The sequence below is a fragment of the Brachionichthys hirsutus genome, chromosome 2 (assembly GCF_040956055.1).
Source record: "Brachionichthys hirsutus isolate HB-005 chromosome 2, CSIRO-AGI_Bhir_v1, whole genome shotgun sequence".
Taxonomy (NCBI): Eukaryota; Metazoa; Chordata; class Actinopteri; order Lophiiformes; family Brachionichthyidae; genus Brachionichthys; species Brachionichthys hirsutus.
The window spans coordinates 9,568,851-9,584,695 of NC_090898.1; the positions used below are offsets into that span (position 1 = coordinate 9,568,851).

General features: G+C 43.3%; 1 protein-coding gene across 1 annotated transcript; it reads right to left on the reverse strand.

The window, feature by feature from the left end:
• Nucleotides 1-1,974: 1,974 nt before the first annotated feature.
• kcnc4 (potassium voltage-gated channel, Shaw-related subfamily, member 4) lies at nucleotides 1,975-15,302 on the reverse strand. Its single transcript, XM_068744566.1, has 4 exons — nucleotides 14,688-15,302; nucleotides 6,795-7,731; nucleotides 5,467-5,643; nucleotides 1,975-2,042 (listed from the first exon to the last, which is right to left on the reverse strand). The coding sequence occupies exons 1-4, from the start codon at nucleotides 15,300-15,302 to the stop codon at nucleotides 1,975-1,977; spliced, it is 1,797 nt and encodes a 598-aa protein (XP_068600667.1).
• Between the last annotated feature and the right edge of the window lie 543 nt (nucleotides 15,303-15,845).

Consider the following 15,845-nt stretch of genomic DNA (forward strand, 5'->3'; position numbering starts at 1 on the left):
GCATCACACCAATAAATGAAATGGTTTAATTGCTCCAGCTCAGCCTTTCTCCGTGGGAACTGGGTTCAATATCGTCATGAAAACCTCCAATTGAGGATAAAGATAAAGGAAGGAGTAAGAAAACACGGTGCGGTTTGACAGCTCGGGTCCATTCAAAATGTGGGTTGTTGAAGGATGTAGGGTTAGAGTTTAGTTTATATTTAGGAGCGCAGGATAGGTGCTAGGATGTCCCCTGTACTGTACAACACTGTCCAAGTTACAGAAGGCGTCTGAACTGAGTATATGTAGAGTCTGGGCTGATGAAAGATTAGCTGCAGGTGAGCCTATAGGACCACAGGTGACTGGAATGAGCTGATTGCAGGAGGAGGATCTGGAAGACAGGAGAGGTTAGTGCATGGAAAAGCACCGACCCGCCTCAAGCTGCGACACCAGATAACACCGCCACACCGACGCACAGCTGCAAACCGTGCTGTTAATGGAACAAAATGCAGATTCCATAAACCAAGCTGTGAATGAAAATAACCAAAGTGACATTAATGACAAGATTTTATCTTCAACACCAGATTTATTATATTTTTATTTCTGCATAAAACACATGCGATCATGATACATCACATAAACACACACTCATACACACACACCTCTAACAGTTTTAAATCCATCACATTCACCTATACAATCTATAATGATGACGTACGAAACCGATGTGGGCTTGTCCATCACATTTGACTTTGTACAACAGGGAAAGCAGGATGGATATCAAGGCGGCTTATCAAAATAATAATATTCTTTCATTATTGGATAATAACTATTTCCCGATGCATGTTCATGTCATAAACAGGTGGAAAAAAACAGTTTGAGGAATCCACAATATTGCACTGAGCTACAGAGACTAGGTACGACTGTACAAAACGACACACCTGTAGGTCACAGAAACAAATCTGAAGACTAATGAAGAGAAAATGAACGTTCCCTTTTTAATTAAACATAAGGCCACAATGGTAGATCAAGTAACAAGTGGAAATGATGGCATTGCACTGTTGTATGTTCTCGATGAGAATCTACCATTTAATTAAGGAGTTTCTGTTTGGTCCAACTCAACCAGCATCAATTGTCTTACAGCTAACACAATTTCTTATTGTACAAGCATTTTACAAGCCACGTGTTGCCTGAGCAGCATTCATATATCACATTGTGTCTCAAAATAAAAATCTGCATGTTGTCCATTTGGTCAGCTTTAAAAAAGCGCTGTGAGGACAGAAGGCAGAGGCCGTATGATCAATGAAGAACGCTGACAAGGATCATCCTCGTTCACAGCAACCGTCTTACTGTACAAACCCATATTCGCACGTGTTTTGGTGTTATCACTTGACCGTTTACAACATTTATGAAGGTGACGTGCTAATATTTGTCATGATTGCTTTCCTTTCTTTGTTTTTTTACATCCAAATGGCGCATGAGCTTGGTTTTGGTCATCATGTTCATGCTTAAAGAACAACAGCGACACCTTCATCTGGACTGTATAGCTATGGTTTAGTGTGGTTTGATTATTTGATTGACAGAAACGGCAGTAATCAAAAACGCACACTTTTGCACACTTCAAACTGGTGAGAAAAGAAGAAATCGGTGATGTGGAATAAAGTTTTTCAGTACTGGCAGACCATTATTACTGCAGGACCCCAGCTAGGACATTTCCACTGATGATAAGCATATAAATGGTAACAAGTTTTAAAAATGCATCACATAATGCTTTGTCATGCAATACATGCAAACTTCTGTGACATGTAAATGAGTGTCCAATTGATTTTGTACCACAATGTATGTATGTTTTGGATGTATGACAGAGACAAAAACAAATCCTGTCTTTAGCTTAAAAAAGAAAATCTGATTTAAAGGTCCTTCAAGAAGAAAGCAGAGAGCGGAGCTTAAAGCTCTACACAGCGAGTTCATGCTCTTTCTCCTCTTCGTAGCCTGTCAGGTCAGAGTGGTGACCTCTGGCTGAGCGTAGTTCCCAGTGGCTCCCAGGATGTCTATACAGCTCTCTGACAAAAAAAAAAAAAAAACGCACAAGATTAAAAACCCTCGGTGAGCATGAAAATCTCAAACTTGAAACTTGAAATGTCTTGGCTGTATATCAAAGCTGATTCTCACTGGGAGTGAGCCTTTTAGAGGAAGCTGCATTTGAGCAATATTTTCATTATCCTTTTATCTTAAATTATTTCCTGCAATGTTTAATGCATAAAAGGCATGCCAATGTGTCTTTAAAGCCCCAGGTGGTATTTTAAAGCGGTGTTGTCATTTGCCTGCGTCCTTGCGTCCCTGATGCACCATTTTCCCCGGGTACGCGCCTTGTCCCATCAATGTGTGTCCCTACGAACACTTTTTTCCCCCCCTCGTATATACCTAACAATTATTACTGAAATTGAATATAAAAAAATAAATAAAACATCTGAAAGAAATGTACATATTTCTTGAAACCGGAAATGCCAACTGTTATGATCTCCCACCGGCGATAACTGAGAAATAGCGAGATCTTCAACCAACGAGGTCTTGACTTCACAGAGATCATACAGTTCTGAACTCCGGACTAGCTGTTCACATTTTCAGGTCAAGAAAACAAAATGAACAATGGATATGATTCTGTCCCAGAGTCCCGCGTCCGATGAGGCGTTTGCCTTTCAATATTCTATTGTGGAAAGTGTATGAAACCTACCGAAGGACTTACATTGGAAATGCACTCTTTGGGTTTGTCTCGTTTTTAAAAGGGCCCAGATGTCAAGAGGCCACTTTGAGAACACAAGCTTTAGACCACCTACGCTGCTAAATGAAATGTTCTGGTGGCGATCACGCAGATAATGTGTGTGCGTCTGCGTATCCGCCTGCTGCTGCCTCTTAGCACCACTTGAAGGTTTTGCAGCAATCACTGTGCACTGTGAAGTGAGCCGCCGGGCCCCCACCAGTGAGAGAATGCACCTTCAGGCAGTCCACCATGCTGGACATAGAAACCTTGTCTCAGGCTCCCTGGGACAACCTTAAAGGACTTCACATCATTTTTGTTTCTATTGCGTTTGCTGTCAGTGGTAATCATCTTCAGACCTGCTGCGCCCACCTGTCTTTTCTCCGTTTCCTGAACGCTGCTCTACAGTAACACTCTTCGTACCTGTAACCCTGGAATTAACCAGACACCATCGCCTCTGAATCAAGCTCTGAAGAGCTGAGCTGTCTGTCCAACCTGTACATAATGGCTGCACTCACACAGGCAGCCTTCATCACATTGAATTTTTTTAGTTTTTTGTTTCATTGTCCAGCCCACTCGAAGCCTTCCAGTAGGTAATGTGGACTGAAATGCATCATGTATGTGTGATGTTCACTAACAACATACTGACTGGGGTGTCATTAAGCACAAACTCACCAGACACAGGACTCTGAATTCAATTACCCCCATCTTCTCTCTGTCGTAAATATTAGCTTTGACATGTTCTGGCTTTCCTCAGCTTTGGGCTGTTTTAGTCTGTGCAATCAGAAGACAGCTGGCTAGGTATAATCTCACAAGATGAGCATGTGAGGTTATACCTAACGTGTTATTAGAGAAATCAGTGTGAAACAGGCTGAGAACAATTTGCATTTCTTGTCTTGTCCTTTGTGCGTTAACTGTAAAATCTGAATATTCTATGATACACATCCCCCCCCCCCCCCCGAGCATCACCATGTGTCCATGAACATCCCTTCTATTTGACGGGTATCACCCAAGTTGTTGTTTTTGGATCTTATTTAGGAATTGGTTTTCAGTAAATATCAAAACATGCTTTCTTGTAATGGGCTGTTGAAAAATGTGGGGCGTTATACATCCTTGTCGGAGCCCAGCTACAGTAAGTGCCCCATTTATGTGTTGTTTTTTCCTCAACAGTGGCGTGATAATGAGCTTTGGTAGGAAAAATAAATGCATCTCTGTTAAGTGCAGTTTTGCAGGAAAACACCTTCAGTGTTGTTTTGGCTGTTTGCAGATGGGAGTCAGGATGTTGACCGGGTGGGATGTGAGCTCAGGATGTCAGGAATGAATCCATGACTGCCAAATATAGCCGTTTCTCACAAGGGATATTGAATGCCGGGTACACTGGGAAGTTCAAAAGTGAGTTCCAGTGGACAGATAGCAGAATGACAGTAGATGTCAACGAAGGAACTTTCATCTTCTTTGTTCTGAAATTATCCATTTCAAAGAGCTCTGAAGCCCAAATTTCAAAACAATGGTGATGCATGTAAAAAGAAGTTACAGTTCAATCATCACTCAAGGCCATCAAGACGCCTACAAGATCTAATATGGAGTGTACATACCTGCACACGACAGCTTATGTCGTGTTACTACTTCGCCTGATCTAGCAATGCTGAGTGAAGACGACTATTCAAGAAGAGCTCCTTTACTGAGCGCACACAGACAGATAAATGATGCAATTAGGACTAAAAAGCTCTTCCATTGATTTCCGTTTGATCCTGCCTGTGAATCATGACTACAAGCTGCTTTTAGCTGGGAGTTTCAAGCTTCTGAAGGGGAGCGAGTGCAAACAGAATATTATTCTCACCTTTTTGGGAGCCAAGGCGACGCCTTCAGAGATTTACTGCATGCGCCACATCGTTTTGGACGGATATGAAATTCCAACAGATCAAAGCTTTGCACACTAAGGCAATCATTTGTTCCTCATGTTAATCTGTTATTCAAACCTGTGACTGGGCAATCAATTGAGTCGTCGTCTGTTCTCATTCTCATTAGCCAGCTACATCTGTCCAATAGTACATTGATACACCTTCATTGTCAGCCAATTATCTTTGTTGCCTGCCTTTTTAAATGTAATTCATGCATGCCCTCCACCTCCAATAGTTTAAAGTCTGACATTCTAAACTAACATGGTCATTTCAACAATAACAGATTGGTACGACATCCGGCTGATCCAACTCGTCTTTTCTTCATCATTTTATATTTTCCCCAACTACGTAGACATTTCAAACATAGAACAGCCTTATCTGTAAATAAACTTTGTCTTGTTTGAAAAGTGTCCAAGTTCAAAGAATAGTTCAGGAACGGATTGGGACTTCCCTAAATAAATATTCCTGCAGAGAGTTTAATGGGCTTAGCATCATGCATGTCCTTATGGTACATGTGAAGCAGCAGTTAGGAGATAATTAGATTGTTTTAGCACAAAATACTGAAAATGGGAGAAAAATCTAACCCAACGCTATCCTCAATCTTCTAAACCTCACAATTGAGACTTTATGCACCATGTGATGCATCAGATTTTAAACCAGGGTGTAAAAACTACATTTATGATTTCATTGATAATTCTGGATTCAGAGTAAACTTCTGGCATATTTTATTTTATTTTACCTTTAGACATTTACAGACCGATCCATTAAGTGAAACCATAGAAGGACAAAAATACAGCAAGTCTGCAACATCCGTAATACGTAACTCACCAGTGTGGACACTGGGGTCATCAGAGGTCAGGAGGAAGCAGGTGGTCTCTTTCTTGGTCTTGTCTCGCCCTCGAGAACACCGCAGGGACCATTTTTCACTGGGAGACAGTGGCTGGGTCAGGCTGCAAACTTCCTCCTCTGAAAGGGCCACATTTGCATCGCCATTCTGTTTGGAGTCTGACAGGAAGACAGAAATAAATGGTGACGTAAATGTCAAAGCTTTTACTCGGACAAGCCTGAGGGCCCAGACAAAGAACGAGGTATATTGCATAAAGTCTATGTTTTTTCTGCAATGTAATTTAATTTGATTGAGTTATTATGAGAAGTAATTCGATCCCGGTGTGTTTCTGCCTTTATGGCTATGCGGGCTTATCTTTCAGACAAACCAGCAAACAAAGCCTAAGGAAAAAAATAAGACTATAAAAATAGCATCAAGGGTACGTTCCATCAAATTATCCAGAAGCAGGAACAGCCATGCAGGTAGATTTAGTCGTGTAGAATTTCATACTAGGATGTACTTACTTTTTAACTTTTTTATCCTTGTATTTTTTTTTATTTATAGGCACATATACAGTATACCACATAGATAGAGCTGTCCAATGCAAGAATTGCTGTACTTATAGCAGATGCCACTTTGCAGCACTCATGTCTAAATACAACAGGAAGTGAATGGAATTATGTTTCTACACAAACAAGATATACAAATGGAAATATTTATCTTTCCGGCAACCATTTCCACCTTAGAAACTGCGCAGACAACACACACTTAGAAAATGAATGGGAATTGCTATATAGAGACAAATATTGAGATCGCTAGTGCTTTCGATTATTCTGAGTGAACTCAAGTAGGAACAAAAATATAAAAGATTATTTTTCTTCAATACTATGAGCACTGTTATATTGGATTGGCATCACATAACACTGATCTCTTAAAAGTGATCCAGCGATATAAAGACTTAGATATGTATGGTTAGCCACAACAAAAGCTATGAGAGAAAGCATTTCTCCATAAATTAGAGCGTATCACCAGTTGGTTGGTAAACCCTGACTGGACAGTGATGATTGCCTCAGACTCCTAGAATGGAACCAACAACTCTTCATCGCTTGAAGAGAAACTCAGAATAAGTATCGAAGGGCTTCAACAACATTGCTGTTCATGAACCCATGTGATTCTGGTTATGTGCTCGGCCACTACAGTGCAACGTCACTATTTTGGTTTGATCTTTTCCCTACAGGGTAGCTACCATCTGCACCAGTGAATGAATGGTGTGTTCATTGCAATGTCTGATTTGGTCTAAAAGAGGCCCAATGATGTGTTGCCCTCTGACCTGAGCGGTTCCTGCTGACGAGCTCCTCAGCAGCCAGTGGGCACGTGTCACTCTGAGTGCTGTCTCTGTGTGAGTTTGTTTCCGACTTCCCAAAGGAGATAGAGTCAGTCGGGTTATCCGGGTTTGGGTTGTGCCTCTTCTTCTTTTTTGGGAGTTTCTGTTTGGCCATAGCCAGCGAGTAGTACATCCCAAAGTTGTTGACAATAACAGGGACCGGCATGGCGATGGTCAACACCCCGGCGAGAGCACACAGCGCCCCAACCATCATACCCAGCCACGTCTGGGGATACATGTCTCCGTAACCCAGAGTTGTCATGGTGACCACCGCCCACCAGAAGCTGATGGGGATGTTCTTGAAGTGTGTGTGGTTGGAGCCCGTAGGGTCATCAGGTCGGACTCCAATACGCTCAGCATAGTATATCATGGTGGCGAAGATGAGCACGCCCAGCGCCAAGAAGATGATGAGGAGCAGGAATTCATTGACACTGGCCCTCAGCGTGTGTCCCAGTACACGCAGGCCGACAAAGTGCCGTGTCAGCTTGAAGATCCGGAGGATCCGAACAAAGCGCACCACACGGAGGAAGCCCAACACGTCGCTGGCAGCTTTGGATGACAGACTGCTCAGGCCCATCTCCAGGTAGAACGGCAGAATGGCCACAAAGTCGATGATGTTGAGCGTGCTTTTGATAAAGGCCTTCTTGTTTGGGCAGCAGATGATACGCACCAGGAATTCAATGGTAAACCAGACCACACAGATACCCTCCACCAGGGTGAGGATGGGCTTGGTCACCATCGCTGACCGCTCCACTTCCACTGTGACATTGCCCATCACGACCAGCTCCGTCCAGTTCTGCAGTTCTATGAAGGCTTCATGGGTCTCCAGGCAGAAGGTGGTGATGGACACCAGGATGAAAAACAGAGAGACCAATGCCACTCCCTGCACGAGAGAGAACAATTAATCAACACCAAGGCAATATCAAATTGAAAACAAATCAATACTGTGTTTAGAATATCATGGGTTTTTTTTCCGGCCATATATATTTTATTAGAGGTTTCCACATAGTACATCTTACAAATATTGGCTTGCAAATAGCTGAAAGAAAGAACATGAGGAACTGATTGGCTCAGTGAGATAATAAATTGACACTGAATGTAATTTAAGTGCAAAATGTTTGTCCTTGAAAAAAATATGGAAAATATTAGAACAATCATGCAGCGCAAAGGAAACCCAAGAGAAATAGCCAATGTAATGTGCTTTATTCTAGATCCACTGCTGCTGTCTCCTCATGACATCTTTTCCCTGCCAGGAAAAGACCGATGGTCATGACTGTCCACTGCCCGAGCCGGTTAAAAATAAATGGCTGAAAATATCATTTCTTTTTACTAGATTAATGAAAGCGCAGTTTGTCTGCAGGAGAGTCAGGAGAGCAAAAGACCATCCATCTATTTTCCGTTTACCCTGTGCAGGGTTGGGAGAAAGAGCCGAGGAATTTCATTTAGACGAGGGAGATACTCGGGTATTTGTAAGATATGCACATCTTGATATGGTTCTGATCTGTCTGTCTGTCTGTCTGTCTATCTATCTATCTAATATTCACCTGACTGAGCACAATAGCCATGCCTGACTGTGTTAACGGTGTGTGCTAACTAAACTCTCATGTGTCTCCATTGTTTGCTAAAGTCAGGATAGATTGCAATGCCTCTCTTTCTATTCTCCCAGCTGGATAAATATGTACATGAGTCTCGTACGCACTTTGCAATATTCTCCCTCGGGGACCTGCCACACCTCATTCAGCTTTACAGTGTTAAAAAAATAATAATAATACAGCATGTACTCTTCAGCGAAGGCACGGATTCAGTAAGGACAAAACACAATAAAAAAGACCTGGATAGTTTGTTGAGTTAGGGAGCGGGACAAATAGCAGCCCGTATTAAAATGGGTCAAAGGTGAGGAATTGTCTGTCTGTAAATATGTAGTTTAGTACATATAATGCACCTAAATAATTCATTCGTGACAAGCTTCTTCGGTTTCTCCTCGCAGGCACTCACGGCTCGACTCTCCTGAGATGGTGAAAACTGAACCACAGCGTGAGAAGCCTGAACTGGGCCCCCCAGAGGAGCTTGAACCCCCCCCCCCCGAAGGACACGGTTTCCCTGAACATCCCTGAGAGGACAGTGAGAGCCATGGCATAAATCACAACAAGCTAAGCAGCATAGAAGCAGGACCTAAAGCAGTTATTAATGGAGCGCATTGTAATACATTACTGTTCTAACACTGTGCTTATATTATATATTATATTCTAATTATATAAATCATGGGATAACTTGGATAATTTATTAACATGTGACAGAATTGTTGAGCTTTTTTATTCTGGTTTATTCTGTAACAATCAGCACATTGTAACTTAATCACACATTTTGTATTTAATATTTAGTCTGCAAAGAAATTAGTAATAAATGTATTTTCCTTCTGGAGTAGATTTAGAGAGTAGCAGAACATAAGTAAGTACCTCAAACACATGGATTCATAACTAGAAAAGCTGAAATTGTGCAGAAATGGACAGACCTTCAAATCTCTCATGGAAGAATGAGGTGAGATCAAGAAAAAATGAAGAAAACAATTCAATTATGAAATTCACACTTTAAGGGCCTCATGTTTGACATTTCACTGAATCCTGTCTGAACCCTGTTTCATGCACACGTACCAAAGGATAAATGAAAGGGTAACTCTATATGCTCCCCCTTTTGGGAGGCATCAAAGGTAGTATAGATGATCTACTTAGCAAGGACACATCTTCAGTAAACACAACCTGATAGTAAGAATTGAGGCATTCACGTGAACGCTGGGCATAATCTATCCCGATGAAGACTATGAGTTGTACTTTGGTTAAAGGTGTGTTGCATGATGATGCAACGCACTTTTGATTGACACAAAAATGTCTGAAATACCAACAAGCAGAAAGTGTTTGGGTTTTTTTTGCTCCAAAGCAAAAAAGAGAATGGAAAGTTCAGACAGAAATATCAGCAAGTAGAAAAATAACGAGTGAATATTTCGAGCTGATCAGCAGTCAAAGCCTTTCAAACAGCCGGCCAGTAGAAATAATGACTGTATATATTTGATAAACATCAAAAACCCTCATATATTGGCGTATTTTAGAAATAAGGGGCACTCAGAGCCCCTTGTTTTCCTTTACCTCTTGAATATAAATGTACTTTCTACAGTGCAATCTTCACTAATGAATAACCTACAACTTCAGAGTCAGTATCTTAGTGCTGTCAGTATGTCTCAAATGTCTTCCATAAACGGAACAATTCCATTGCCCCCAGAATATTGTCTTTGAAGTAAGAAGACAGTCAATAATGTGCATTTATGGGGTTTGGGGCTACAAAAGAAGTCTGAAAGTCTGTGCAGATTTGAGGGAAACAATCACTGATCGCACCATGGCGTGTCTATTTTCAGCAAACAGCTTAGAACAGAATCAACAACGAACTGAATCAACATGGGATTAGATTTGCCTCTCGCTGAGAGTCTCATGTTGCAGAGGCCTTCTTTAGCGAGGCTGAGCAGCTGTGACGATGTGTGAAAGATCAAATCCTGTGTTGCGTTCGCAAGAGAAGCAGAGGAAGGTGTCAGAACATCCAGGAGAGGAAGGAGACGTTCAAAACACTCTTTTATTATCGATGTCACAATGAGAAAATATGACGCGTGAGAATACGTTTCATCAACGGCCAGCAGCAAAGAAGAATACAGAGCGAAATCAATGTAAAACAAAGGTGACGTCAACATTTAACCTTTCAATCTGTGTATTTTTAGATACAGTAATATATGGCAATTGGGAGGGGGCGTGACACGGAAAGGTCATTAAATGACATTAAATTTATGCTACGAGGTTCAATCCAGGTTAAGCCTTTGTATCTACATTCAATTTTTACAATGATAAATAGATCGGTGCTTGAGAATTTAGATCTCGAGAGTCCCATATCTCTCAGTAAAGACGTAAACTGATGCTTGTTTTCTGTGTGAAAAGCCGTTTTCATTGCTCGCCACTGGCTGAAGTCCATTTCCACAACACCGATTAATTACAAGCAGCAACGCTGTGAAATAAATAGCATTGCATGGAGAAGACTGAAAAAGTAATCTGCTCTGACCTTAACTTTAATGTCACGCCTAATTGTCACATATAGTGAATCCGAGAGTAAAAAGCCCAACGCAAACATTTCACGACGCTCTTCAGGTGTTAAAAATAAAAATAGAAGTCCGATATTCTTCTTAATTTAATGCATGTTTAGAATTACAGGTAGTTCCATTAAAACCTGGGCCTTGGGTTTAAAAGCTTTGATGTATAATGGCTGACCACTAATGCCTCGGCTAAAAAAAAAAAGGTTTTGGAATTGGTTTCCGTCAAGTTTGAATTATTAAGTGTGTTAGACAAGAATAACTTTCCTGTAAATGGAGCTTGAAGGATTTGGTGAAAGCGACAGAGCAGAGGCTTCTGTTCAAACAGAAAGGATTTTTCTTTTTATAGAAAGGTAACATAATTAGACCAATAACTAAATTCTGCCACGTTTAAAATGTTCATCTTTAGAACGTGGACTTGTGCCGAACCTCTGTCAGCATTTCCGGTTCTGCTGGATGGATTCTTCCCAGATTTTAATCATGTGTCCCTGTTAAGCGTTCCCACTTTAGATCACTGCAGTCCACCCTTCTCTGGGTGTGTGTGAGTGGGGCCATACGTCCACAGAGATGCAGCTCCCATCTGGGTTGATGGTGAGACGGATGTGGCTTGAGCGATGATGAGCAGATTAACTGCTGCCCCTGCTTCCAAGAATCACATTACCTGACCTGCTGATGTCTAAAGGCCGTAAAAAGGCAATGCGAGTCCCAGAAAAATGCATTCTGCATCCGTTCAGAGCGCACATAGAGCAATCATGTGTACAAGGGCTGGAGAGGAAATGGATGGGGAACATTACGACCAGCTCAATACTCATCCCGCCCTCGCGCTCGCGTTCACATCACACGCTTCCTGAGAGATCCTTTCAGGGGGTGAGAGACGAGAGAAACTGGCAGGCAATGCGTGGTCCTCTTCTGGCAACTGTGACTCAGAGATGCTGGTGCTCGACAGCGACAGCCTGCAAAACGCCAACTGGACGGGAAGCTAAAGCAACACACTATTGTGTCGTCTGATTTCCGTGCGGCATGAACGCTGCTCTTCAACAACCGCTGCGAGAGTCTCTGAATAGATGTTTTAACTCAACAAACAAGCAAACTGAAATCAGAGTGAACAGCGGCCGCTCAGTGTATTTTTCTCTGAGATGAAAGCTTCTGGCCTTTGCCTGACAACTCCCTCTACAAAGACAAATGCTTTCACATTTACTCCACTAAGCACTCTGTTGCTTTTGCTGCTCGGCCATTAGGCCACAGCATATACTCTCAAAAGCCTATGAGCTGGCTCCCGTCCCCTGTGGTAGAAATGAGAGCAAATTGATTTTAATTTACAACAAAGCCACATTTATCTTGTGGATCTACCGCACAGCGGTGTATCGTGTTCATTAGGAGAAACCGGATATTGTTCTTTTTGTATTATTATTATTATTAAAATCCAAAATGCTCAAACACTTAATCCGTAGTGTGATAATAAATTATTGCCAAATAAATTATGAAATCAACTTCAGCAGAGGGCGATGCTGCTTCGGTTAATGTCGCAGATCCGGATTCGTGCTGCTGATTTTAATTGATGGGTTTTATTTGAATATATATTTTACCTTGTATAAGTTACTCTTTCCGCATGCTCACTTTTGGAGCCTTTCAGGCACTCGTGTTCTGAGGACCTGTGGGTGCAAACCTTGAGCAGGCTGTGTAGGAACACTGTACTTTTGCCATGAAACAGAATTGAATTTAAAATCTATTGAACATATTGTGCGCTTTTGATCTGTCATCGGTGTTCATGGTTGCCCCGCCTACCCCGTCACCAGGTGTCTGCAATCAGTGGCAGTTATCACAGAAGTGCTGCTTCTTGTGTGGCGGCTTTTCATTGACAACCTGCACCCCACATTGTGCAACACATTCATGCATCCTCACACACCACTGACACCTACTTTCATGCTGCGTCGCCGTGTTGCTTTAGCTGCGTGTTAAATGAACTTTTGTTTTTGGAGCCACGCCCTGCCTACATCTCCCTGCATTTGTAGGACGGCTGTAACGTTTGTGCAAATGTGTTGTTTTTTTTGCATTGAATAAATTCAACTGGACTTGTAGCAAAAAGCTTGAAGACGCTTTGCCCCCCATCCAAGAGGCTTCTTCAGTTCTGAAGGGCTGGTGGGGAGTCCCAGATATTTAAGATAGCAGGAGCTGTCAAGATCATTCAGTCATGTTGTTGTTGAAACCCAGTGATATTGGTCTCAACTGGGCTGGAGAATTTGAAAAAGAACATTTCCCGCTGACTCATTTCCTGGGTGGGAGATGAGCTGTTTATTCATGGGATCATTTCATTTTTAATTTGATTTTCTACAGTTGTTTAATCGCTACCCACACAACAGTAATACTCCTATAGGTTGTCTGTGTTTTCACCTGCTTCTGTGTTGCGTTCACAAGTGGAAATATTTTCAATTATAGCCATCTATTGAGAGAGGAGAAACAACGAGAGGATGCTCCCTGTTCAGGATGCTCCTATCCTGGTTGATGTTTGGGTGAGTCTCTGTCTATTCCTGGAAACACGGTTATTGAAACAGATGGGATGAAGTCTCAACTCAAATTGGCAAAAACTTCCCAGAATTGTTTGACACTCCAACAAATTCAGCGTCTTACAGCATGTTATATAGCAGCCAGTCGCAGCGATGTTGGACTGGGGTGAATCCGTTATTAGCAGCTCCAATGTGGTCCGGATTTCACCGGTGTCTGGTTTGCTTGCTATTTAGAAGGATCACACAACCGGTAGCATATCTGCTTTTACAATGTCCAAAGACGTGCGTGTCAAAATGGATGCCCTCTGGGTTTTTGCAATACGACAGATCTTCAAAACAATTGGATTTCATCCCCTTCATCCAGATCAACTCCATAATTAAATAGTTCTTTTTTTGGCCACATCTCCCACTCTTTCTGTAGGCCAAATTTCATGATAATCCATCAAGTAGTTTATGCATAATTGATATAAAAAAAAGAAAAAAGAAAAAAGGCTGGAAAAAAGCCATTTCCCATTTTCATTTATAATCTCATTTCTCCTCCATCAGGAATTTCATCAGGTTGGCTGGGTTAGATAAATAACGCAATTTTTCATTGGGATTTAAATAAGGGGGGGGGGGGGGGGTGCAAACTGTGTATCCAACCTTGTGAAGGTGACTCAGGCTTTATTTTAAAAAGTTCAAATTTTAAAATACTTTAAAATAACTTTAAAATAAAAAGCCGAGCAATCACATTTGTTCCTTTGCTCGTCAGATACGAACTGAACACGGTTTCTCAAAAAAACATCAAAGATGGGCTTGAAGGGCATTTTGCATTGCTGGACTAGATTGAATGTGAACTTTACTGCAGAAATCTTTTTTTTTTACTGGGGTTCTGGTCACTTCATTTGAATTCTGCTCACAAATAAAACAGTGATGTTCATGGGGGTGATTTCACTTGAAACCTGTATAGGCAGGAGAACTCCTCTTCCTCCAGCACCTGCAGTAGTACTACTACAAAGGTATATACATGCAGTATATCTTACTGTCCACATGCTGCCCCCCTGCTGAGTCTATGCGGGCTAGAAGGTATCATGATGGAGAGGAGTTATTTTCCAGGTTTGACAATAAATACAAAAACAAACTGAAACTTGAACGACCTTAATGGGGAGACATAATAATTCAGTTTAAACTTTGCCGATGAGAGGGCGCGTGATGACGTCACGGGGAACTCACCCTGGCTGCTCTGGACGAGTACGGGTCGTCGAACAGGGCCCAGATCTTCGGCTGCCACGCTTCGCAGAAGCCCCTCGGCCTGTCGGGACAGTCCTCGATGCCGAACCTCCTCGGGATCTCCCTGTCGTCGTCGGTGTCGTCCGGTTCCGGAGGTTCAAAAGTATCCAGGGCCTCCTCCGCGTCGCGGTGCTGCCGGTAGGTCATCCAGCAGCACGGCTCCACGTCGGTCTCATCGATCCCCCAAAACGCCAGCTCCTCCTCGAAGAGCGGCCCGCAGACGTCGGCCGGGCAGTGCAGTTTGCCGGTTCGGTAATAATTGAGCACGTAGGCGAAGATTCCCGGGTGTCTGTCGAAGAAGAACTCGCCGGCGCTCGCGGTAGACGCGTCCGAGTGCGCGCTGACCTGCGCGTCCGGCTCCGCCAGCCAGGCCAGGCGGGTCCCCGGCAGGGTCCTGAGGGTGCTCTTGTAGGTCTCATGTCTCGTCCCGCCCACGTTGATGGTGATTTTGTCCGCGTCTTCCCCTCTGGACATCGCCTCCTTCAGACATGATTTGGATGGAGGTTTGTTGCCCGACTTGCGCCCTCGGTAGGATGAAACACACACCGAGCTGATCATCGGGAAGCAGGGACCCTCCGGCTGCTTGCCCCCGCCCGCCGTGCCGCGCCCCCCACCTCCGTTACAAGCTGGTGTCAAAGTGACCACAAATATCAGACACTTCACGTGAAGAGCGCCTTCATGTCAGACGCCCCCCCCCCCCCCAACCTGTTGCGGCTCATGCGTCCAGAAACAACAGACTCCGGGGTCCAGAGCGCGCCGGGATGAGACGCGCAGCAGAATAAACCACCTGTTACAGTCCGGGTGCGCGTAAAAGCGCGCAGGCGAGCAGCTCCGCCGCTGCTTCCGTCACACAGAGAGGATTCCACTCACTTCCCGTCCAGTTACGCGCAGGCAGTGCGCGCCACGCCTCGCCGTTTGTCATGGATTTTTTTCATCCAAATTCTGCATAAAAGTCAAAACGCCACAACTATCGCGGACAACTTTCTCCTGTAACGCGCGCCGACCCAGGAGCGCGTTTTACTCACGCACGCACGCACGCACCGAGACGCGCCTCCCAAGCCTCGCTGCGGGAGAGACGAGCGGCTCGCGTGCGAGATGCGG